Source organism: Rhinolophus hipposideros, assembly GCF_964194185.1.
Source record: "Rhinolophus hipposideros genome assembly, chromosome: 21".
In the NCBI taxonomy this organism is placed as follows: Eukaryota; Metazoa; Chordata; class Mammalia; order Chiroptera; family Rhinolophidae; genus Rhinolophus; species Rhinolophus hipposideros.
This window is the reverse complement of record NC_138067.1, coordinates 36,318,674-36,342,578: the sequence shown is the minus strand read 5'-3', so window position 1 is coordinate 36,342,578 and position 23,905 is coordinate 36,318,674. Positions and strand designations below refer to the sequence as shown.

Sequence of the window (23,905 nt, the reverse complement as noted above, 5' to 3'; positions counted from 1 at the left end):
GCCCAAAGTTGAGAGAATTTTATAGTGAACATCTGATACGCAATTACTTACAATAAATTCTTAAATGTGAGCTCCTCCATTCACTTTTTTCTTACTTCCTAAAGGAAGGTATAATCTTTCTAAAATATTTATCAAACAAACAAGCAAAAACCTCTATTGCACAAAACAGGACTTTGGTATAATTAAAATGTACACTAAATACTTAGGATCTTCATTGTTAGACAAAATCATAAGCATTTTTCTTTATAATGCAAGTTCTTTAATAAACTTTTTCTAACTGGTTCTATCTTTCATCTTAAAGAAAGAAAGACGTAACCATTCCATTATTTTAGATATTTAGATTGAACAAGATCTCTGAGTTCCTTTACAGCTTTGAAAGTCTACAATTCTCAACAACTTATGCATCTGGCTAATTTTACTTTCTAAATAGTTCAAAACTAAAAAAAAAAAAACCCTAATAGTATATCATTTAGGGATATACAGTAAAACAATTATGAAAAGCAAGAGCACAATGACTACAAAATTTTCTTTACAGGTTACCTTTCAGAGGGAAGGAAGGGTGTAAAAGCATGTTCACTAGTCCTTCCTACACTAGGTTTTAGGTACATGAGTGTTTTATTACTCTTTTGTAATATAAAGTACTTCATGTCTTTTTTTAAGGGGGAACTCAAAAATTAAGGAAAAATAAGTAGGCTTGTGAAGATCAATTATCCCACTTAACAATCATTTCCACTTCATTAAACCACAATTCCGATAAACGGAAGCCCTAGCATTTCCCTCAGTGGAACGTATTTAGGCTCCAACATAGAACACTGCACACAAATGTGAGCACTGTTAGAGAAGAGTGGGGCACTAAGGGACGAGACTGCTGCTGAGCACCATCACTCACTCCCTGATTGAATGGGAGGGTATGGGATGAATTGATAATAGAGTTCAGTTGGGCAAGAAAGTTCCTAGATAAAGAAAATAAACGTTCAGGGGTGGCTATATGGTTCAGTTGGTTAGCGCACAAGCTCTTAACAACAAGGTTGCTGATTCAATTCCCGCATGGGATAGTGGGCTGTGCCCCCTGAAACAAAGATTGAAAACAGTGAAGGGACTTGAAGCTGAGCTGTGTCCTCCACAACTAGGTTGAAGGACAACTACTTGACTTAGAGCTGATGGGCCCTGGAGAAACACACTGTTCCCCAATATTCCCCAATAAATAAATAAATAAATAAATAAATAAATATTCATGCAAATGACAGAAAACAGACACTACATTTCAATAAAGTAAATAAGTCATAGTGATGTAACGTACAGCGTGGTGACTACAGTTGAAATACTGTATTGCAGACTAGCAGAACGGCAGCGTGAGGGAGTCTCTCCCTTTGAAGTTACAAATTGGACAGCTATAATTCAACAAAGGATTCTCTGCTCAACACACAAACATGTCTTGAGAGATCTATGCATTTAGATAACCATAGGTGGGTACATCAGCGCTAACAGGGCAGACAGGATGGGAGGGTGGGGGGAAGGACAAACACTGGAACCCCAGACACAGCCCAGCACTTAACACAACCCCAGCAGAGGCAATAGGAGTGAGGGTTGGGGTGCACCCCGCCAGCGGTAAACCAGAGGGGCAGAGCCAGCAATCGAGCCTGGGTGGCTGGTATACACTGAACCTGGGCCCAGGGTCAGGGGCAGAGCAGCGGTGCAAAGAGTCATAGCATTCCACAACCTGCCAGCACCAGGCAAACTACTTCCCAGACGCAGGTACCTGCCCACCCTATCCCCCTGTGACCCACCCAGAAGTAAAATCCTCACTCGGCAGATGGTGAAAGGGCTGAAAAAAGTTCCCAGCCTAACTGGTCTGTATTCAGTGGCTAAACCCATTGGAGAGAACAGAACCGTGGATGTGGGAACCCACTTCCCCCCATCCTCCCCTCCCCCACCCATAGTGGGGCAGCCTGTCAGAGGCAGTGGTCAACTAAGAGAGCAACTCTGCCAGCAGCTTCTGGATACAGGAAGGCAGCGCCGGGAACACATAGGCGACTCATAGCCTACCACTTCCAATCCACAGGAATGGTGCCCCAAGACTAAGGCTACAGGGGCATAAAGGGGATGCCCACCTCCTCCAGGAAATGGAGCATTTTCCACAACCAAGGCAACACCACCCCACAGAGAATCCCCAGCAGTGCAAGTAAGAGAAAATAAAAACTTGCATATCAGTGCCACCTTCTGAAAAATAAAAAAAAAACCTCTACTTATCAACCTAAACTAGTGACATGTCACATACTTTTAAAAAATTAGATTTCATCCCATAAATGGCTAGCAAAGAAATGACCAATCAAATACCATGAATAATCAAGGTAACAAGGCAGCTCAGAAAGAAAATGAAAACCTCCAGAAAATAAACTTGAAGACATGGAAATATGTGATTTAAATGACAGAGAATTCAAGATTGTAGTTTTGAAAAAACTCAATGAAATACAAGAAAACTCAGAAAAGCAGTTTAATGAACTCAGAAATAAAATCAACAAAGGAGTACTTTACCAAAAAGATTAAAACTATAAAAAAGAATCAAACAGAAATTCTGGAGCTGAAAAACTCAATTAAAGAGATGGAGAATGAACTGGTGAGCTTAAGAAAGAGCAGGCCAGATGGAGGAAGAATTCATATTAGAGTTATAGAAATGACTCAGATGGAAGAAGCGAGAGATTTGAGAGCAAAAAAAAAAGTGAAAGAATTCTACAAGAACCTGACGCTATCAGAAAGAACAATATAAGAATAATGGGCGTACCAGAAGGAGAAGAGAGGGTGAAGGGAACAGAAAGCTTATTCAAATAGTAGACAAGAACACCCTAAACCTATGGAAAGAACTGTATTCTAGAACCCAAGAAGCAAACAGAACACCTAAATATCTCTCCATAAAGGCCTTCTTCAAGGCACATTATACCAAAACTGTCAAAAGTTAATGACAAAGAAAGAACTCTCAAGGCAGCCAGGGAAAAGAAGATGGTAACGTATAAAGGAAATCCCATTAGATTTTCATCAGATTTTTAAACAAAGGATTCTCTGCTCAACACACAAACACCCTATAAGCTAAGAGAAAATAGAATCAAATATTCAAATTATTGACAGAGAAAAATCACCAATCATGAATAACATATCCACAAAAGTTATCCTTTAGATATGAAGGAAAAATAAAGGCTTTTCCAGACATCCAGAAGCTAAGGAAAATTACTATCTGTATTACAAGAAATACTTAAAGGTATTCTTGTACCTGAAACAAAAAGACAAAAGGATACACACTGTGAGTAAAATTACTAAAAGACAAAAGCAGGAAATCGTAACCCTTGATTTCACAATAGGTTATTAATAAAGGGAGAAACTAACAAAACCACAATTATAGTAGGGGACCTAAATACCCCATTTACATCAATGGATAGGTCATCCAAAGAGAAAATCAATGAGTTTTAAATGACACATTAGGCCAAATGGACATAATCAATATTTACAGAGCTTTTCATCCCAGAATTCCAGAATACAGTGCACATGGAACATTCTCAAGCATAGACCATATGTTGGGAAACAAAACTCAGCCTCATCAAATTTTAGAAAACTGAAATCATACCAAGCATATATACTGACCACAACAATTTGAAACTAGAAATCAACTGCAAAAAGAAAGTAAAAACCACAAATATATGGAGATTAAACAATGCTACTAGACAGCTACTGGGTCAAAGAAGAAACAAAAGAAGAGATCAAAAGATACACAGAGACAAATGAGAATAACAATATTACCAAAATTGGGGATGCAGCAAAAGCTGTAAAAATAGGAAAGTAAAACCGGCCTACCTCAAAAAAACACACAAGAAAAATCTTAAATGAACAACCTAAACATTTTACCTTAAAGAATTAGAAAAAGAACAAATGAAGCCCAAAGTCAGTAGAAGGAAGGAAATAATAAAAATTGGAGCAGAATTAAACTAAATAGAGAACAAAAAGACAATAGAAGAATTGATACAACAACGAGCTATTTCTTTGAAAAGATTAATAAAATTGACAAAACTCTGGCTAGACTCACTAAAAAAAAAAAAAGAGAAAAGACTCAAATAAACAAAATCAGAAATGAAAGAGAAGTTATAATGGGCACCACAGAAATACAAAGGACTATACAAGAATACTATGAAAGGTTATACAATTCAATCACCTAGAGGAAATGGACAAGTTCTTAGAAATATATAACCTTCCTAGACTGAATCATGAAGAACTGTAAAATCTAAATAGATTGATCAACAGTAAGAAAATTGAAACAGTCATCAAAAACCTCCCCAAAAGTAAAACTCCAGAACCAGACGGCTTCACTAGTGAATTGTACCAAACATTCAAAGAACATTTAATACCTATCCTTCTCTTCCAAAATATTAAAGAGGCAATACTTCCTAATTCATTATCAGGCCAACATTACCCTGGTACAAAAACCTGGCAAGGACAACACAATAAAAGAAATTTACGAAAGATGATATAGGAACATTTGTGACAACATGGATGGATCTTGAGAGTATAATGCTAAGCGAAATAAGTCAGACAGAAAAAGCAGAGAACCCTATGATTTCACTGATATGTGGTATATAAACCAAAAACAAGACAAACAAATGAGAAACAAAAACTCATAGACACAGACAATAGTTTAGTGGTTACCAGAGGGTAAGGAGGGTGGGGGGAGGGAGATGAGGGTAAGGGGGATCAAATATATGGTGATGGACGGAGAACTGACTCTGGGTGGTGAACACACAATGGGATTTATAGTTGATGTAATACAGAATTGTACACCTGAAATTATGTAATTTCATTAACAATTGTCACCCCAATAAATAAATTTAAATTAAAAAAAAAAAGAAATTTACAGACCAATATCTCTGATGAATATAGATGCAAATATCCTTAACAAAATACCAGCAAATCAAATACAACAATGAATTATAATTCATCACAATCATGTGGGGTTCATTTCAGAGGTGCAAGGATGGTTCAACATATGCAAATCAATGATATACCACATTAACGAAATAAAGGATAAAAATCATATGACCATATTAACAGATGCAGAAAAAGCATTTGACAAGATACAACATCCACTTATGATTAAAACACTCAATAAAATGGGTATGTTAATAGAATGAAAGTACCTCAACATAATAAAGGCCATATACCCTATGAGAAACCCTCAGCTAAGATGATATTCAGTGGTGAAAAACTAAAAGCTTTTCCTTTAAGATCAGGAACAAGAAAAGGATGTCCTACCACCACTGTTATTCAGCGTAGTACTGAAAGTCCTAGCCAGAGCAATCAGGCAAAAGAAAGAAATATAAGGCGGGCAGCCGGCTTGCTCAGTGGTTAGAGCACAGTGCTCATAACACCAGGATCACAGGTTTGATTCCCACATGGGCTAGTGAGCTGCGCCCTCCACAACTAAATTAAAGACAACGACTTGACATGGAGCTGATGGGTCCTGGAAAAACACACTGTTCCCCAATAAAAAAGAAAAGAAACATAAGGCATCTAAATTGGAAATGAAGATGTCAAATTGTCACTTTTTGCACATGACATAATTCTCTCTATAAAAAACCCTAAAGACTCCTCCAACAACAATTAGAAACAGTAAACAATACAGTAAAGTTGCAGGATACAAAATCAATGTATAAAATTCTGTGACATTCCTATATACTAACAATGAAGTACCAGAAAAAGAAATGAAGAATTCCATTTGTAATTGCAACAAAAATGATAAAATACCTAGTAATAAACTTAACAAAGGAAATGAAGTACCTATACACTGAAAACTACAAGACATTGTTTTAAGAAATTGAATTAGATACAGAAATGGAAAGATATTCTGTGTTCATGAATTGGAAGAATCAACATAGTTAAATGGCCCTATTACCTAAAGTAATATATAGATTTACTGCAATCCCATCAAAATCCCAATCACATTTTTCAAAGATTATTTAAAAAAATCATCAAATTTGTATGGAATTTCAAAGACACGGAATAGCCAAAGCAAATCTGAGAAAAAAGAACAAAGTTAGAGGTATCACATTCCCTGATTTCAAATTATACTACAAAGCTACAATAATCAAAACAGCATGATATTGGCAGAAAAACAGACACACAGACCAATGGAACAGAATTGAGAGCTCAGAAATAAATCTACCTGTATATGGGCAACTAATTTTTGACAAAAAAAACCAAAACATATAATGGAGAGAAAAAAAGCCTCTTCAATAAATGGTGTTGGGAAAATAGGGAAGCCAGATGTAAAAGAACGAATCTAGACTGCTATTTGACACAATACACAAAAATTAACTCGAAATGGATCAAAGACCCAAATATAAGACCTGAAAAAATAAAATACATAGAAGAAAACATAATTTATAGACGTTGGTCTCAGAGAGGATTTTACATATGAAGTTGACCTCAAAGGAAAGGAAAGGGAAAGCATAAATAAAGGAATGGGATTACTTCAAACTAAAAAGCTTGTACACAGCTAAAGAAACCATCAACAAAACAAAGAGGCAACAAACCGAATGGAAAAAGATTTTGCAAACAATACCTCTAAAAAGGGGCTAATATCCAAAATATATCAAGAACTTATACAACTAAAAAAAAATCCAATTTGAAAAATGGGCAGAGGACCTAAACACTTTTCCCAAGAAGACATACATATGGCCAACAGATATATGAAAAGATGCTCAACTTCACAAACTATAGGGAAAGGCAAATCACAACCACAGTGAGATTCCACCTCACAGAATGGCTATTATCAATAAGTAATAACAAGTGTTGGAGAGGATGTAGAGAAAAAGGAACCTTCATACACTACCGGTGGGAATTTAAGTTAGTACAGCCACTATGGAAAACAGTGTGGAGGTTCCTCAAAAAACCATATGACCCAGCAATCCCTCTTCAGATTATCTACCACCCAAAATTAAAAAACTTTATTCATAAAGATGTATGTACCCCTATGTTCATTGCAGCATTATTCATAGTAACCAAGACATGGAAACAACCTAAGTGTCCTTCAATGGATGATTGGATAAAGAAGATGTGATACATATATACAGTGGAATACTAGTCAGCCATAAGAAAGGATGAAATACTGACATTTGCAACATGGATGGATCTTGAGAGTATCATGCTAAGCAAAATAAGTCAGATGGAAAAGGACAAGAACCATAGGATTTCACTTATATGTGGGATATATAATAGAAAGCAACTAACAAAACAAACTCATAGACACAGACAATAGTACAGTGGTTACCAGAGGGTAAAGGGGAGTGGGGGTTGAAGAGAGTAAAGGGAGTCAAATATATGGTGATGGAAGGATACTGGACTTTGGCTGTGAGCACACACTGCAATATACAGATGAATATTATAGAACTGTACACTTGAAACATATAATGGCATTAACCAATGTCACACCAATATATTTAATAAAAAAATGCTGTACTGCATATTTGAAAGTTGCTAAGATAATAAGTAGATCCTAAAAGTTTTCATCACAAGAAAAAAAAAACTTGTAACTATGTATGGTGACATATTAACTAGACTTATTATGGTGATCATTTAGCAGTATATACAAATATCTAATCATTATGTTGGACACCTGAAAGTATCTAATGTCAAATATACCTCAATAAAAAGTTTTTTAAAAAGACACTCTATTTCAAGGGAGAAGAAACAACTTACTTGGAACACGCCTTTAAAATTATAAACCTGACTGTGTGCGATGGCAGAGGGGTAGTGAATAGGGGGAGAGGGGTTGTCACTGTGTGAGGGATATAAATGATAAATGTCTATTACATTGTTTTGTGCACCTGAAACTAATAAAAAAAAAGTTAAAAAAAAGAAATGAAAAACATAAAAAAAATAAAATTATAAACCTGAGTTGTATATATCTAGCTTCCTCTTTTGCAAAACTACAGCACTCCAAGAAAGCAGCTGTGCAGAAGGAAAAAATGACTTCCAGATATGTTCAAAATAACTCCACACTCCCCTTCCAATTTCTTTGCTATGCTGCCTAACACTATCTCCCCCCAACTCACTCTCTCTCTCTCTGATGGAAACTAAAAGGGGTGTATACAAATCCCAGCCCTTCCCTAAGCTGGTGGAACCCAAGAACAGCAGGGTGGACCCAGGGCAGATATGCTCCAGCACTGAGACCCCTGCAGGAGGGATTCAGGCAGACCACTACACTAATCTCAAGACGTAGATCTGGACCTCAGGTAGGTACAATAACAACATGGCCCCATACATTCCCCTTTGCAGGTACAGCCAAGTTTCCTCAAGCAGTTACCCAAGTTACAGCCGAGGTCAAAGATGGAGTCCTCAGGCTAGAAATCCAACATGCTTGCACATGTTCCACACCTAGACAAAGACTTCCAGAGGCTTCTAGTATATACCAGGCTCAAATATAGAATCACTTGGCTTCTCTCTGTATTATGAACCACCAAATCTAAGAAGGAGTTGCCCAAAACATGCCAGAGACTGCAGGGCCTTGAGTGCCTGGACACACAAACTAGATAAAAAGCAAAACAAGAGTATAAATATACTCTTATTAAATAGCCCATGATGGATATGTAGTATGCATGAGAAATAAACCTGCCACGTTGATACTGATATTTGCATGCTGTTAACACAGCATGGCCTGGCCTATTCTAACACTGCTACACTAATAAATAATACTAAATTCCCTCTCCCTGCCCTCACTGCTTTGGAACACCACATAGATATACTTTACACTTTGTTATAGATGGGATACATACGTATGTATGATCGAAAATATGGTGAATGTTTAAGTGAAAAAATGTATTACAGTAAAAGACATTGCCATTAATCCCACTCAAAATACTCCCCCTCACTTCGAACACAGTTATCCCATCATTCTTGCCACTTTCTGAAGCAGTTCTGGACATCCTCCATCACAATGCTCTACGTCACACATGGCTTCTGGTACAGCAATTTCTGTCGAATAAAAACATTATGGTGTGTCGTCATCGACCTTATTCACTGGATCTAGCATCATGTGACTTCTGGCTCTTCCCCAAAGTCAAAATGACCATGAAAGAAAAATGTTTTGAATTAATTCAGGAGATTGAGGCAGCCACGACAGAGCAACTAAAGACGCTCACGAAAGAGAACTTCCAGAACTGCTTCAGAGAGAACGATGGGATAAATGTGTTTGAAGCAAGGGGGAGTATTTTGAGGGGAATTAATGGCTACGTCTTTTACTACAATAAATATTTTTTATTTAAACATTCACCATATCATTTGATAACATCTTGTATAAATATTATGCAAATCAAAACTACAGTGAGATTTCACTTCAAATCTATTATAATAGCTACTATCAAAAATAACAAGTGTTGGTGAGGATGTGGAGAAAAGGGAACCCTTGTACAATATTGATGGGAATGTAAATTGGTGCAGCCACTATGGAAAACAGTATGGAGGTTCCTAAAAAATTAAAAATAAAACTAGCATATGATCCAGCAATTCCACTTCTGGGTATTTGTCTAAAGAAAACAAAAACACTAACTCCAAAAGATATCTGTACCCCTTACTCACTGCTGCATTATTTACAACAGTCAAGACCTGGAAGCAATCTAAGTGTCCATCAATGAATGAATAAAGAAAATGTGATATACACAGACACCACTATTATTCAGTCATAAAAAAGTAAGTCCTGGGGGCCGGCGCGGTGGCTCAGGTGGTTAGAGCTCCATGCTCCTAACTCCGAAGGCTGCCGGTTCAATTCCCACATGGGCCAGTGGGCTCTCAACCACAAGGTTGCCGATTCAATTCCTCAAGTCCTGCAAGGGATGGTGGGCTCCACCCCCTGCAACTAAGATTGAACACAGCACCTTGAGCTGAGCTTCCGCTGAGCTCCCAGACGGCTCAGTTGGTTGGAGTGCGTCCTCTCAACCACAAGGTTGCCGTTCAACTCCCGCAAGGGATGGTGGGCTGCGGCCCCTGCAGCTAGCAACGGCAACTGGAGTTGGAGCTAAGCTGCGCCCTCCACAACTAAGACTGAAAGGACAACAATTTGAAGCTGAACGGCACCCTCCACAAGTAAGATTGAAAGGACAACAACTTGAAGCTGAACGACACCCTCCACAACTAAGATTGAAAGGACAACAACTTGACTTGGAAAAAAGTCCTGGAAGTAGTATACACTGTTCTCCAATAAAGTCCTGTTCCCTTTCCCAAATAAAAAAATAAGAAATAAAAGTAAGTCCTGTTATTTGCCACATGGTGGTTGCCAGAGGTGCAGCGGGTAGAGGGTGGGCGAAACAGGTGAAGGTGGTCAAAAGGTACAAACTTCTGCTTTTATAAAATAAATATTCCTGGAGATATAATATACAACATGGTGACTATAGTTAACATAATCGACAATAATGTATATTTGCAAGTTGCTAAGAGAATAGATCTTAAAATTTTTCATCACATGAGTAGAAAATTGTGTCTATGATGATGAATCATAACTAGACTGAGGTGAAAATTTCAAAATATATACAAATATTGAATAATTAATTATATTGTATACCTGAAACTAATATGTTACATGTTGAATTTATCTCATTAAAAAAATAATAAGAGCTATGGAGGAAACAAAATAGGATAAAGGTGACAGAACATATGTTGGTTCAGATGCTATTTTATATAGGGTCGTCAAGGAAGGTTTTTCCAACTTGGAGCCATATGAGGAATGTCCTGAAGCATTGAAGGAGTATGTGATGCAGATATCAGGAGTAAGAAAATCCCAGGCAGGGGAATCAGCAAGCTCAAATGCAGAGAGGGCAGAATGAAGTTAAGAGGGAAATTATAGAAGATAAAGTCAGAGAGGTAACAAAGAGCCAGATCACATATGGCTATCTATATTAAACCATTATAGAAACTTTGGTTTTTATTCTGAGTAAGAAAACAGAAAGTTTTAAGTCAAGGAGTAACATAATCTGACTTACATTTTGGAAAAATTAGCTTGGCTGCTGTGTTAAAAGGCATTTTAGACAGGCAATGAAGGGAGATCAGTTACTAGGCTACTACAACTGATCAAATCAGACGAATGTAGCCTAGACATGGACCAGCTGAACTTTCACATGCAAGGCTTCCAATTTCTGAGTTCCCCCTAACTCACCTGGGCACGGGCTTGTCCCCTTTCTCTCCACTATCTGGAACTGCCCTCTCGTTCCCAATAAGTTAAATCTAGCTAGAATTCCAAACTGTAGATGTTTTATATTTTATAATCTAATTAACTCCTGTATTAAGTTTAGAATGTGGAACATTGCCTGTACATGCTGTCCACCAACAGTGTTTTGATTACCTTGTCTCCCCTCTGTTTGCTCCTGCCTCATCGCTACCCCCACCAGGCAACATGGGAGCACAGGCCTCTGGAGAAGAAAATCTTTGCCACTTCAGAGGCAGTAAGTATTCATGGATGTGGTCATCATCTTCTGGGTGGAGGACAACAGACAAAATCCTGTTCAGAGGGATTTCTCTAAGGATATGATACAAGAGAAGTAATGGAGCCTAGTTCTACCGATTGAGAATAGTTTTCCCCTATTATTCACAATCTGCCTTTTTTAGCATCTCTTTTCCTTTGTGTGAATCTCCAGGGAGCTTCTGAAGAGCTTGACTCTAAGAATTGGTTTGACATTTACTGAGCTGCACATTGACAGTTGGGAAGCTTCATCTTTCTGAGGACCTCACATTCCTTTGGCCCTTTTACAAAACATTTCTCTTCCTAAAAAAAAAAAATCGGGGAGAGATTTAAATATAACAATTTCTTGAGTATTTCTACTTATTTTACCGTTACTTAATGTTAGTCATAACAAAAATGTATATGCTCTATCTCAAACATAGTTTTAATTGGTTGCATAAAATGCCATCTTATAGTGGGATTTACTTAAAATTTCCCTATTTATAAGAACTAATTTTGGATATTATCTCAAGGGCTGTCCCAAAGTGTTATACTCTCTACTTTTAGATCTATCCATGGTTCTACCTTTTTTATAACCCTAATGAATATCATTACAGTCTTCCTTCCCTTTAGAAATCCAGTGATGGAGTCCAAGAATTCCAGGTTAAGAACCCTAATGAGGACGATTTGAGCATTCAATTCAAAATAGACCTGGAAACTGGTCTAAATGTTTACTAACAGATTACCTGGCAAATTGGTATAGATTACCTGGTCCTATTGGTATAGAACTTTGATTAAGCCCCCAATTTCATTCCTACTCTGAAAATACTGGCAAAGAGAACAATCCTATCACCTATTTGAACTGAAACTAACAGATACCATCCTATAAATTGCATAGCTTTTAATACTAGGACTGTGATGTGTGATGTTACCTATGCACTAATCTTTTTTTTTTTTAACCTATGCACTAATCTTATTTTCAACAATTGAGTTATGATAAAGGCTTTTATATTTGCTTCACTAGGCCAGCAGAGATCTTAGAGGAGATCTGGCACACAGGAGAAACTGTCAAAATAATAGTAAGATGGAGGGGATACAGTGGAAACTGGGTTTTGGGGTCTAACCCCAAGGCTCCCATTATGTATCCAAATGAGCAGTTCTAAGGACAAGGTCTCTTGAATGGGCTTTTGGTCTTTGAGAATTGTCAGAACAGGAAAAAAATATGTTCTGAAAAACATGTTCTGAACAAAGAGTTCAGGAAGAAAGAAAAAAACCCAAAGCACCTTGATCTTGGCCTTTGTATATTCAATAACCATTCTTTCCTCTTCTTCTTAGTGACAAAACTGTAGAAAGAAGAACAATTTGATGAGATACTTGGCTTTGTTTGGAATCCTCCAGCCCCTCTCCACCCAAACCTACATACAGAGGAAGGTCAGGAAAAACTGAAGAGTACAGCACAGCTTAGTTACAGGGTGGGGCTGGAATCTATTATGAGCTCACAGAGCCTCCTAGGTAGAGTGGTGAAGTCACACTTGCGCAATTACAACTCCCTCTCCCCCATGTGAACACATAGTGCTGTACCAAGTCTCCTGGTTACTTAAAACCCCACATAAACACCTAGAGGGCACACAAAGTCCCATTTGCACTACCACAGGTTTTCCTCACACCCACCTACCCATTGCCCCACAGCCAACCACAATCACACACACACACACATCATGGGGGTCCCACTAGTTGCACCTGCACAGCCACAGGTGCCAAACACCACATAGTCACAGACTTCCCAACTCCCACAGACACACACGTGCTGCACAGTCACACACCCACCACCGGAATACACAGTCCCAACTGCACAGTCATCGTCCTTCAGCAGCCCCATGCACAACGGCACAGCCATGCTGGTAATTTTGGGCTACCAGAAATCACACTGCAAAGAACATCATGGTACACGTCTCCCTGTGTTTATGTATCAGAGTTTCTCTAAGGCGTAATGCTAAAAAAAAAGAAATTTGGGGGAGTACTTTAGGAAAATCTCTCTATCCAAGTTTATTGGGAACACACACAGTCACAAGCTCTCCTCTCCATCACCCACAGTTATCACCGCACTCAGTCACAAACAACCACCACGAAAACAAACAGTAACAATCACAGTCTCTCACACACGTATCGCCTTTCTTCAATTCGCTCAGGACACGAAAAGACCGGCTCGTCAGCCCGCTCCAGACACGAAAGGCTCCTCACTTAGACTCCTCACCCTAGTCCTTCCCTAGTTCCGTTCTGGTCCAGACTGGCCAAATTGCACCCGGCTCCAAAGACCACGCATCGGCTAAATCCGCAGAACCAACAATCCCGCCACTCTGCCAAGAGACGGCTGAAATCCCGCGGGACGTAGCGCCGGCCTGCAAAGTACTCTGGGAAATGCAGTCCAGAGGCGGAGACAGGCCTCCGGATTCTTCTGACTTGGGCTTGAGCTCATCTACTGCTTCCCTGCACCAAACAGAACAGCAAGACCCTCACGCGGAGCGGCTCCCAGGTGGAGCGCGTCAGCCAGCCAAAGCTGCTAGTGCTACTCATCCCTGCCAGCTTGGTTGTCACCCGTATGCTCAGGACGAGAAGTCCAGTTCGCGGCAGAAGTAGCTTAGACCTGCAGAGCCTTTGGGAAATGCAGTCCCGATCAGAAAAGCAGCCTATCAAATATATATGGAAGGAGAACTGACTCTGGGTGGTGAACACACAATGTGACTTATAGATGACATAATACAGAATTGTACACCTGAAATCTATGTAAATTTATTAACAACTGCCACCCCAATAAACTTAAAGAAAAAAAAAATAAAAGCAGCCCATCTGGCCATCATGCAAGCTAACTGATACAGCTCCAAGTCTAGTACTTGCCACTGGGACCCATCCAGCCACCCAGGAGATTTCTATTGGTGATAGATCGTGCTCCATAGGCAAAGGGGATGAAACACTGACCTGAAATTTTCATCTTTGTCAGTCGGTGAGTCCAGGCCTGTGTCTGTGCAGCGCTGAAGATGAGTGAAGGTGAGACCTGTTGTCTCGTTCTGGACCGTGTTGAGGAGGTGACAGGGAAAGAATCACACCCTGGATGGTGTGTGTGTGTGTGTGTGTGTGTGTGTGTGTACGCGTGTGTGTGTGTACACGCGTGTGTCCTCAGGTGAGGAAAAGGGCCCTGCAGAGGAGAGTCCAAAGATGCTGAGTTGTGACCGTAGGTGTGACTGGGTGTTGTGTATATGTGGATGTGTGTCGTCTATTTGGGAGACCAGGGTTGTGTCTGGTATCAGAAATTAACCTCTGAGTCTCATGTTAGGCATTTGTAAAATGATAATAAGAGGGCATCTTTCTGGAGCTTTAATTTTATATGAAAGTTGACAGAAGAAAACACCTATTATATGATAAACAACATAAACTGATTTTTATGTTAAAATAGGCACATTTATTTAATGGATTAGCATGCATATTCAACATGCTTTTAAAGCAAGAAGGAAGATGGCAAAATAATTTGTTATGAGATCCTGGTTTTATCTGTCCCAGACTCCCAAGTATATAGACACATACTCTCCTCTATACATTTAATGAAACTAATAATACATTTAGGTTTAAATCTACCATCTTACTATTTGTTTTCTGTTTATCCCACCACAATAAGTTTATAAATAATATTTACAAAGAGTACAGGTTAATTTTGCATAACGTTCTCCAATTTGGATTTACTTGATGTTTCCTCATTATTTACACATTTTGGGGAGGAATACCCCATAAGTGATCCTATGCTTTTCTCAGTTTATCTTATCAGGAGACACAAAATGTCAATCTGTTCCATTACTTAAAATGATGTCTGTGATGTTTCTTCACTGTAGAGTTAATTAATGAGTATTTTGGATTTGTCAATAAATAAGAGAAAGCCAACTGGCAAAGGAGCCTGGGAGATGTAGTTGGCAGCCTCCCAGTTCCAACATTACAGAGAAGCATGCTGAAGGTTCAGAGTGGGACTGAAGGACAATAAGTAAACAGCCAGCAAGTGATCATCTTAGGAATTTCCTTCACCTCTTTCTTATGATCAGTCTCTGGTTTTCTGGAGTTTACATCTTTTTTTTCCCCTTGGTTTAGCCCCTTGTGGGGACAGAGCCCCAGAGAACAGTTTCCAGGCTCTCGGCCTCATGTGGAGAGGTGGCTTGGGTAGTAGTAGATGGCCTTCAGCGGTGGCTGTTTGGCCATCAGCTGTAACCGTTGAGCCATTGGCCACTGATATAACTGCCGCAGCTACGGAGAGAAGCCAAGGAGAGTGGAGGAGAGTCGAGGAGAGTCGGTCGGTTGGCAGCAAAGTGGAGAGCAGGTCACACGTCGTGTAAACCCAGCCTCCAGTGAGACCATAGTGGTATGACTTCCCTACCTATGGCTCCGTGGGTGTTCTTTTTGGCCTCACCACATCCTGGGTTCTTATGTGGGGAGCGGGAGCAGAGGCCCAGCAGATTGCCCCGCACGACACCCCTCATTTTTGTAAAAAATAAATAAATTCCACCTTTAGGAAGGTTAATTTGGAGTGAAATTTGGGGGCTTTTACAAGTATGAAAACACCTGTATTCTACCTATTTTGGATGATAGCTTAACTAGGTTTAGAATTTTAGGTTGGATAAAGTTTACCCTTAGAATTTCAAGAGAATTATAAGTCTTCTAGTTTACATGGTGTGTTTTTTTCTGTTTTTTTGTTTTGTTCTTACATGCCAGTGACTGTATTTTTATAAATGTAAAACAAGGAAACTAAATAAAGATAAATAGTTGTGGAAAACTTACAAAGAAAATCAAGGGAATGATTAACACGTTACAGGAAAGTGATTATCCCTGGTAAGAAGGGAGAAGACTTAGCTACAGATAAACATAGTGGCATTAATATCTAAGATAGTAATTCTCAAACATTAAGGAACATCAGAATCACCTGGAGAGCTTATTAAAAGACAGATTGCTGGCCCCCAGCACCATCTAATCTAATTCATTAGGTCTGGAATTGCATTCTTTTAAAATAATTTTTTTAATTGATATATAATTGACATATAACATCGTATTAGTTTTAGGTGTACAATGTAATCATTTGATACATGTATATATTGCAAAATGATCACCACAATAAGTTTAGTTAACATACATCATCATACATAGTTACAATTTTTTTCCTTTGAAATACAATCCTGAATTGTTAACTATAGTCACCACGCTGTACATTACATCCCCAGAACTTACTTATCTTACATCTGTAAGATGTTTTGTCTCTTCATACCTAGTTTTCTAAAATTTCACAAAGATGTGCTTTTGGTAGGGGTCTTTTTTGTGCATTACACAGGGTATTCAGTGGACCTCTTTATTTTTAAGAATTATGACCTGGATTTCTAGAACTCTCTTTATATTCTCTGAAATTTTCCTCCATTCAGTTCTCTCTCTCTTTCTGGAAGTCCTTTTAGTTGAACGTTGAAATTCCTGATTTTATCTCTTATCTTTCTCACCTTTATCACTTTTTTTTGCCTCCTTTTTCCCCTACAACTGGATGATTTCCACAACTCTATTCCCATATCTGCTGTTAAATTTTAAAAACTAGCTGTCTTATTTTTAATTTCCAAGAGCAGTTTTTATATTATCTGTTATTTATTTCCTTGATATATCTTCTCTTATCTCTCTGTGCTTTTATAGGGTTTTTAAATTTTATTTTTTAATGCCTTTTTCTGTTCCTTACCTGTACCCATGTCCTTAGATTTTTTTTTAAAAGATTTTATTGGGGAAGGGGAATAGGACTTTATTGGGGAACAGTGTATATTTCCAGGAGTTTTTCCAAACCAAGTTGTTATCCTTTCAATCTTAGTTGTGGAGGGCGCAGCTCAGCTCCAGGTCCAGTTGCCATTGTTAGTTGCAGGGGGCACAGCCCACTATCCCTTGCGGGAGTCGAACTGGCAATCTTGTGGTTGAGAGCCCATTCACCCACGTGGGAATTGAACCGGCGGCGTTAGGAGCGCAGAGCTTCAACAGCCTGAGCCACTGGGCAGCCACAGACTTGGCACGGTTTTAGTTATAGTTATTATCCTATAGAACTTACTACTGCATTTGGATACTCTTTACTGATGTTATTTGTGTGTTTAACCAAGTGATTTTTGATCAATAGTAAATATATGTTGGGCTCTCTTAAACTTATATGTATGTGTACTCCTTTGGTGTAACATTGTTATCAATGTATATAGTGTAGTATTAACCACGTTTACTTTCTGACATTAGCATATTCTATTAATTGCCTTTGTCTCTTGCTATTGCATATTGCTAAATAGATATTAAATAAATAAATTAATTAGCCCCATCTAGCATGTGTCCCTCCTCCTTCTTTTCCCCCACTCGTCATTACACAGTGTCTCAGTGAGTCACCAGGGTGGAACTTACCAGACCAATTCAGATTCAGATTTGGCCATGGGCACGGGGGAGGGCTCAACACAGAAAAGATGACACCCGGGGGAAGAGGCCCACTCACAAGGAAAATGGCAACTTCCTCAAGTCCTCACCCCAAAGCCACACACCTCAGTCTGCCCTCCATATGCCTCTGACACATCCCAAGTCACCATCCCTCTGCCAGAGCCCAGGGTGTGTCTGTGAGTGAGTGAGTCTGTGTGCAGGCCCCTTTGAAGGGCTTCTGGATTTCCCACAGCCAAGATATCCCTCCTGATTCTCAGCTGCCACACAGGGGTTTGGGGCCAGGCTGTTTTGCATCTCTGCCCCTCCAACCAGTCTTGACGTGGCTTCTTTATATCCTTAGTTATAAAACTTTTGTTCAGCTAGATTTCAGATGGTTCTTCAGGTTGTCTTTTCTATAAATTAGTTGTAATTTTGATGTGTTCATGGGATGAGGCAAACATAGCATTTAGTCTGCCATCTTGGACCCATCCTATTGATATTTTTAAAAGGCTATTTTTTTAGAGCAGTTTTTGGTTAACAGCAAAATATCTTATTTTTATTCAAGTCAAGATTTTCCTTGTTCTGGTATTGTGATTTTCTATTGAAACGTGGACATTTTTGGTCATAATGTTATGAGACTAGGTCTTTTTTAAACCTTCAGTTTTAGCTGGTTTATTCTGACACTGTCATAGCTGAGAGAGCAGACGCCATCTTGTTTCTGCCAGATACGGGTAGAAGTCTAGGTTCCTCACTCAGCCTTGATACCTGAGGGAAAGGCCTCCTTGTCATTGGTGAACAGGGATGGAAGCTCCAGCTCCCCATAGGCATCCACGGGTAACCACCCTGGCTGGGGCAGATAAGACTGTATTATTACTCTTCCCCAGGTGGTATCCACTGACACTACAGGGGTGTATGTGGCCTTGGTAACACTTGGCAATGGTGAAAGTCCTAACTTTCCAGTAAGCCTCCCTGAAACCACCTAGTAGGGAGGATAAGAGATGCGGGTGCTTCATTACTGCTGGTTTGGGGTAGAAGTCCTTGCTCCTTAAATGGTCTACACTGACACCATGGAGGGGGGTGCTGTCTCATAACTACCAGGTGGGGATCAAAGTGCCAGCTCCCTACTCGACTTTTCTGATACCACTCCTGTGAAGGGGAGGAAGGGGGTTGTAGCACCCATTTACGAGGGTGGAAATCCAGGGTCCCCCATAGGACCTTTGTTGGTGGAAATCCAGGTCCCCCATAGGACCTTTGTTGGTATGGGTGGGGCCAGGTTTCTCTGTGGTGTTTGGCTGGAGTAGAGCAGTAAATGCTTTCTATCTTACTAGGCTGTCCTTTTCTTTGTTCTTTGGTTAGAGAGAGCGGACTTTTTGTTGGGACTTTTCTTTCTTTTCTTTTTTTTGTCTATACCAATTGGCATTTCAGGGTTGCCAGCTTCTTCAGCTTCAAGTCTGGCATACATGAGGCAAAAGAAAACAAAAACAAAACAAACAGATAACTCACCACCATGTTATTGCTTAGGTCCCATGGCCCCAAAATTGTCTGCCTTCTTTTTTCCACTTTTCAAAGTCTTAGGTTTGTTTTCTGTAAACACCCAGGGTTTTTATTTGTACTTAGCAGGAGAAATAGAAACAAGCACATCTACTCAATCTTTCCTGAAGCAGAAGTCCCTATTCTATTATTTTAAAGTTATTACTGCTACCTTGTAATGTTTTCTTCTCCCCCTTTTAAATGTCTATTGTACAGAGGCCCTTCTAGATATATTTATATATTTTTCCTTTTCTCTCATAATTTCAATGTCATTTTTCTCAGTCCACTGATAACTTACCAAGCTGTTAAGATTGACTGATTTGGTATGCTGCCATATACAGTCTACTAATTATCGTTCCTGAGTCCAATTGCTTCATTTTATTGACCTTAGTTTGTTTACTTATACAATAAAGGAATTGGAATAGTCTTTAGCTTCCCGATTTACCTCTAACGATGCAGTATTACAAAAATGGTGAGAGAATAATTACTAGCTATGTATATTCTATTTCCTCATCTGTAAAATGGAAATAAGTGACTACACTCTGTCGACTTGATGTGAATATTGACACATTACTAAAGTTTTTAGAACAGTGTCAGGCAAATATTAAAGACTCAATTATTGGTAGTTATTATTCTGAAACCTATGATTCCTGAGTAGACAAAGGCAGAGAGGAATAGGAAAGGCTCAGCAGAAGAGTAACAGCTGATCTCTGCCTTTGACGATAAATACATTTTGATAGTTAATAACTGAGAATTATAGTAGATACACATTCCTAGCAGAAGAAAAGGCTTAAGAAAATCTATTAATGTGGAAAAGTGCAAAGCAAATTCTGAGACCATCAAGCAATCTACTTTTAGTTGATACATAAAGTAATATAAATTTTTAAAATGAACAAAATATGAAGGACTTTAAATATTGAGGTAAGGAGTTCAGATTGTTCTCTACAGGAATTGAAGAATGATAGACATTCTTAGTATGGCAATAAGTAAACCAAAGTTACCTTTTCTATTTCTCTGGGAGGTAAAGATTACATCTTTACACAATGACCACATTCTGTATGGATCTATCGTCTAAAAAAAATTGCTTATCTGCCATTTCCTTCCTGGATTATATATCAACCTGGAATCCTTCAATTATCTCACAAACCCAGGCAAATAGACATTCAACTATTTCAACTAACTGAAGTTAGGAAAAATAAACACTGGTTCTGGTTATAGGCGAGTAGGATGAATGTGACTGCAATAGTCCAGAGACCTTATAGCGTAAAGTCAAACAGAACTATGAGGCCTCTTCAGCCCCTTTTCAGTCTCATGGACACAGCCACTGCAGTAAACCACCCTAACCCACACTTCCCTCTACTACTGTCTGGGCCCTTGGAAATGCCACTCATAACACAAACACTACCAAGGTGCTAAACCTCAACACTAAAAGATTCTACCTACACTATCTACCTTAACTTAGCCATGCTTTTTCTAATGATTTCTCTTGCCCTATAGTCCTTTAGAGTTGATGTTGCTCATTTCCCAAGCCTCACATTTCATGGATCCCAGAAAAAGGGTGGATGTTATTTTCTTGATGTTCCCTACACATTTCTGTACCTCATCCTCACATAGAAGTCCTTCAGTGAGAGCTATGTCAATGCTTATACCCCTTCCTATACTTAGAATGACTAACTTTCTCAAAACTCATTCTAAAATATAGTTTGGAGAAAAATGAATCTAAGTTTTCTGTATGTGCATGTGCGCACATTTAAGAAACTCGCATTTCAGCTAGATTTGCTCAAACTCATGTTGGTCTTTTTAAGGATTTATGTATCTAAGCTTATTTTCACAGAAACTGTTTCAGCTAGATTTACCGGTTTCCAGGTTTTGGGTTAGATTGTCTCCAAAAAGGATAAATTTAAGTCCTAACCCTGGTACTTGCGACTGTGACTTTATTTGGAAACAGGGTCTTGGCAGATGGAATGAAATTAAAATGAGATCATACTGAATTAGAGTAGGCCCTACACCCAGTAATTTAAGTAATTTAAACCTCTCATAGAGAGGTTTGGGGACACATACACAGAGACAAGGTGAAGAGAGCCACGTGAAGAGATTGGAGTGGTGACGCAACTACAAGCCAAGAAATGCCTGGGGCCACAAAAGTTTGAAGAGGCAAGGAAGGATTCTTCCCTCAAGCCTTTCGTGACATTGGCCCTCATCACACTGGTGGGTTTTGGATTTCTAGCCTCCATAAATGTGAGAGAAGAGCAACATACCGAACTTGGTGGCTTGTTAACAAAATAATTGGTGGCTTGTTTTAAGTTTTGTGGTATTTTGCCACAGCAGCCCTAGGAAACAAACTCCTCATTCATTGAAAATTTCAACACTAGTTTTTGAATTTCCTGTATCTCTAGTTCCTTTATCATCTGCATGTTGGCTGGTCCTCCTCTCCTGACATATTTTCATAATGGTAGAGAACAGCAAATGAATAAGAACGTATCATGCATATTACTATAAACTTCAGTTTATAGAGAAACTATGTATCAGTTTCATTTATGTAGATTTGAAAGCTTAAATATAACCAAACTTATTCCAGTAGGACTTCAAGTTGGCCAAGCAGGAATTCTACAAGGCAATAGATTTTCCTTGTTCACTTTTTTTTTTTTTTTAAGATTTTATTCGGGAAGGGGAACAGGACTTTATTGGGAAACAGTGTGTACTTCCAGGAATTTTTCCAAGTCAAGTTGTTGTCCTTTCAATCTTAGTTGTGGAGGGTGCACAGCTCCAGGTCCAGTTGCCGTTGTTAGTTGCAGGGGGCGCAGCCCACCACCCCCTGTGGGAGTCCAACCGGCAACCTTGTGGTTGAGAGCCCACAGGCCCATGTGGGAATCGAACCGGTAGCCTTCGGTGTTAGGAGCACGGAGCTCCAACCACCTGAGCCACCAGGCTGGTCCTCGTTGTTCACTTTTATTACACATCTATTTTTTTTTTTTTTTTTTTTGTTGAGAGCCCGCTGGCCCATGTGGGAATCGAACCGGCAGCCTTCGGAGTTAGGAGCATGGAGCTCCAACCTCCTGAGCCACCGGGCTGGCCCCACACATCTATTTTTTTAAAGATAGAAAAAATATAGTAAAAAGAAAAAAAAAAACCCAAATCATCCACAATCCTAGCTATTCAGGATTACCACTTATCTAACCATCCTTGCTAACCATCCTTTCTCATTTTTATTCTGAATGTATACCAAAAGGCTATCTTGTATAGAAATGGTTATTTTACATTGTTTTTGTTGGTTTCCCCATCATGCGCTAGGAAATTACGTATTTTATTGGCCTACAAAAACATGTCAGGGCAGTGGACAAAGTGACCTGAGGTTAACAAAAGGTACGTATAATGTGGCTTTCCCACCACACTCTATTCACGCTTCTTGGCATTCCCGACTTACAGGAGAGAGGTGCCTCCTGTAAGGTACTTTAGGTGAAAGGGTTGTCAAAAAGGGTGTGAGCCTTCAAAATTACACAGTCCTATGGGAAGGCCAGCCTGAATGGTTATCCATAATTGGTGAGGAAATAAGAGCCCTGAATAAAATGAGCCAGGTCAAGGCCATGACACAATTTGGGGCCCAGCTCCCTTCTCTTCCAAAGAACTGCACCTCCCATTTTCTTAGACATTAAATAAGGGATTTAAAAATGATAGAAATGGCCACCAGTTTACCTTGAATTGGTTTTCTTCCGGATAGTTTTAAAGTATCTGATAAGTTTGTCAGTTTCTCTGTGGTTCTTTTCATTTTTGCTTTATGAATATTCTCAGGCTATATTATTTAGGAACACACAAGGTTAAAATTCTATCTTCCTTGTAAATTGCAATTCTTACCATTCTCTAGTGACTTTACCTCTAGCAGTGTTTTCCCCTTAAAGACCATTTTGTCTGGTATTTAAATACAACAGCTTTCTCTTGGATACTAATGCCTAGTATATCTTTTTCTGTATTTTTCACTGTCCTTATTTTTTCAGATGTGTCCCTAGTAAATAGCCTAAAGCTGCTTTAAAAAAAAAAATCCCATTTCAAAATCTTTATAAAAAGTTGAGCCCATTTATATTTCTATTATGTAGTTTCTACTTAGCTGGTTTGTTTCCTCACTTTCCTGCCTTTTTTCCCCTCTCTCACTCTATTATTTTCTTCTAGTTCAGAAGTTCTCTCTCCCTGCCGTTCATCCCTCCCTTCCTCTCCTTCTTAGTGCCTACCTGAGTTATTTTAACATATTGTATACTTATGTCAATGTCTGCCATGCTCCTGAAATAAAAGGACCTTAGAATGCTTTAACCCAGTAACTGAAAATTTGCTTTTCAAAACTTCAGCTCTTTAAACTGCACAAAATAGACATTATTTTAGTCACTATTCCTTTAAAATTTATATAAAAATTCTTCTGCATAAATATTTAACCGTTGGTATATTTTAGTCTGGTAACCAGTATTTTGTTTT

General features: G+C 38.9%; 1 protein-coding gene across 3 annotated transcripts in view; it reads right to left on the bottom strand.

Moving 5' to 3' along the window:
- LOC308490643 (zinc finger protein 850-like) overlaps positions 1–13,826 on the bottom strand; it is a 67,267-nt gene extending 53,441 nt beyond the window's left edge. Inside the window, exons 1-3 of one of the 3 annotated variants that reach the window (XM_081033184.1) lie at positions 13,722–13,826; positions 12,751–12,810; positions 11,372–11,501 (exon numbers count right to left, since the gene is read on the bottom strand). Coding sequence is in view for 2 of the 3 variants with exons in the window: in XM_081033185.1 (XP_080889311.1) it covers positions 8,910–8,963 (54 nt within the window). In the remaining variant the exon portion in view is untranslated. Of the gene's footprint in view, positions 1–8,909; positions 9,013–11,371; positions 11,502–12,750; positions 12,811–13,721 lie in introns of those variants that run through there. The other 2 variants (XM_081033186.1, XM_081033185.1) reach the window with 2 other exon arrangements.
- Between the last annotated feature and the right edge of the window lie 10,079 nt (positions 13,827–23,905).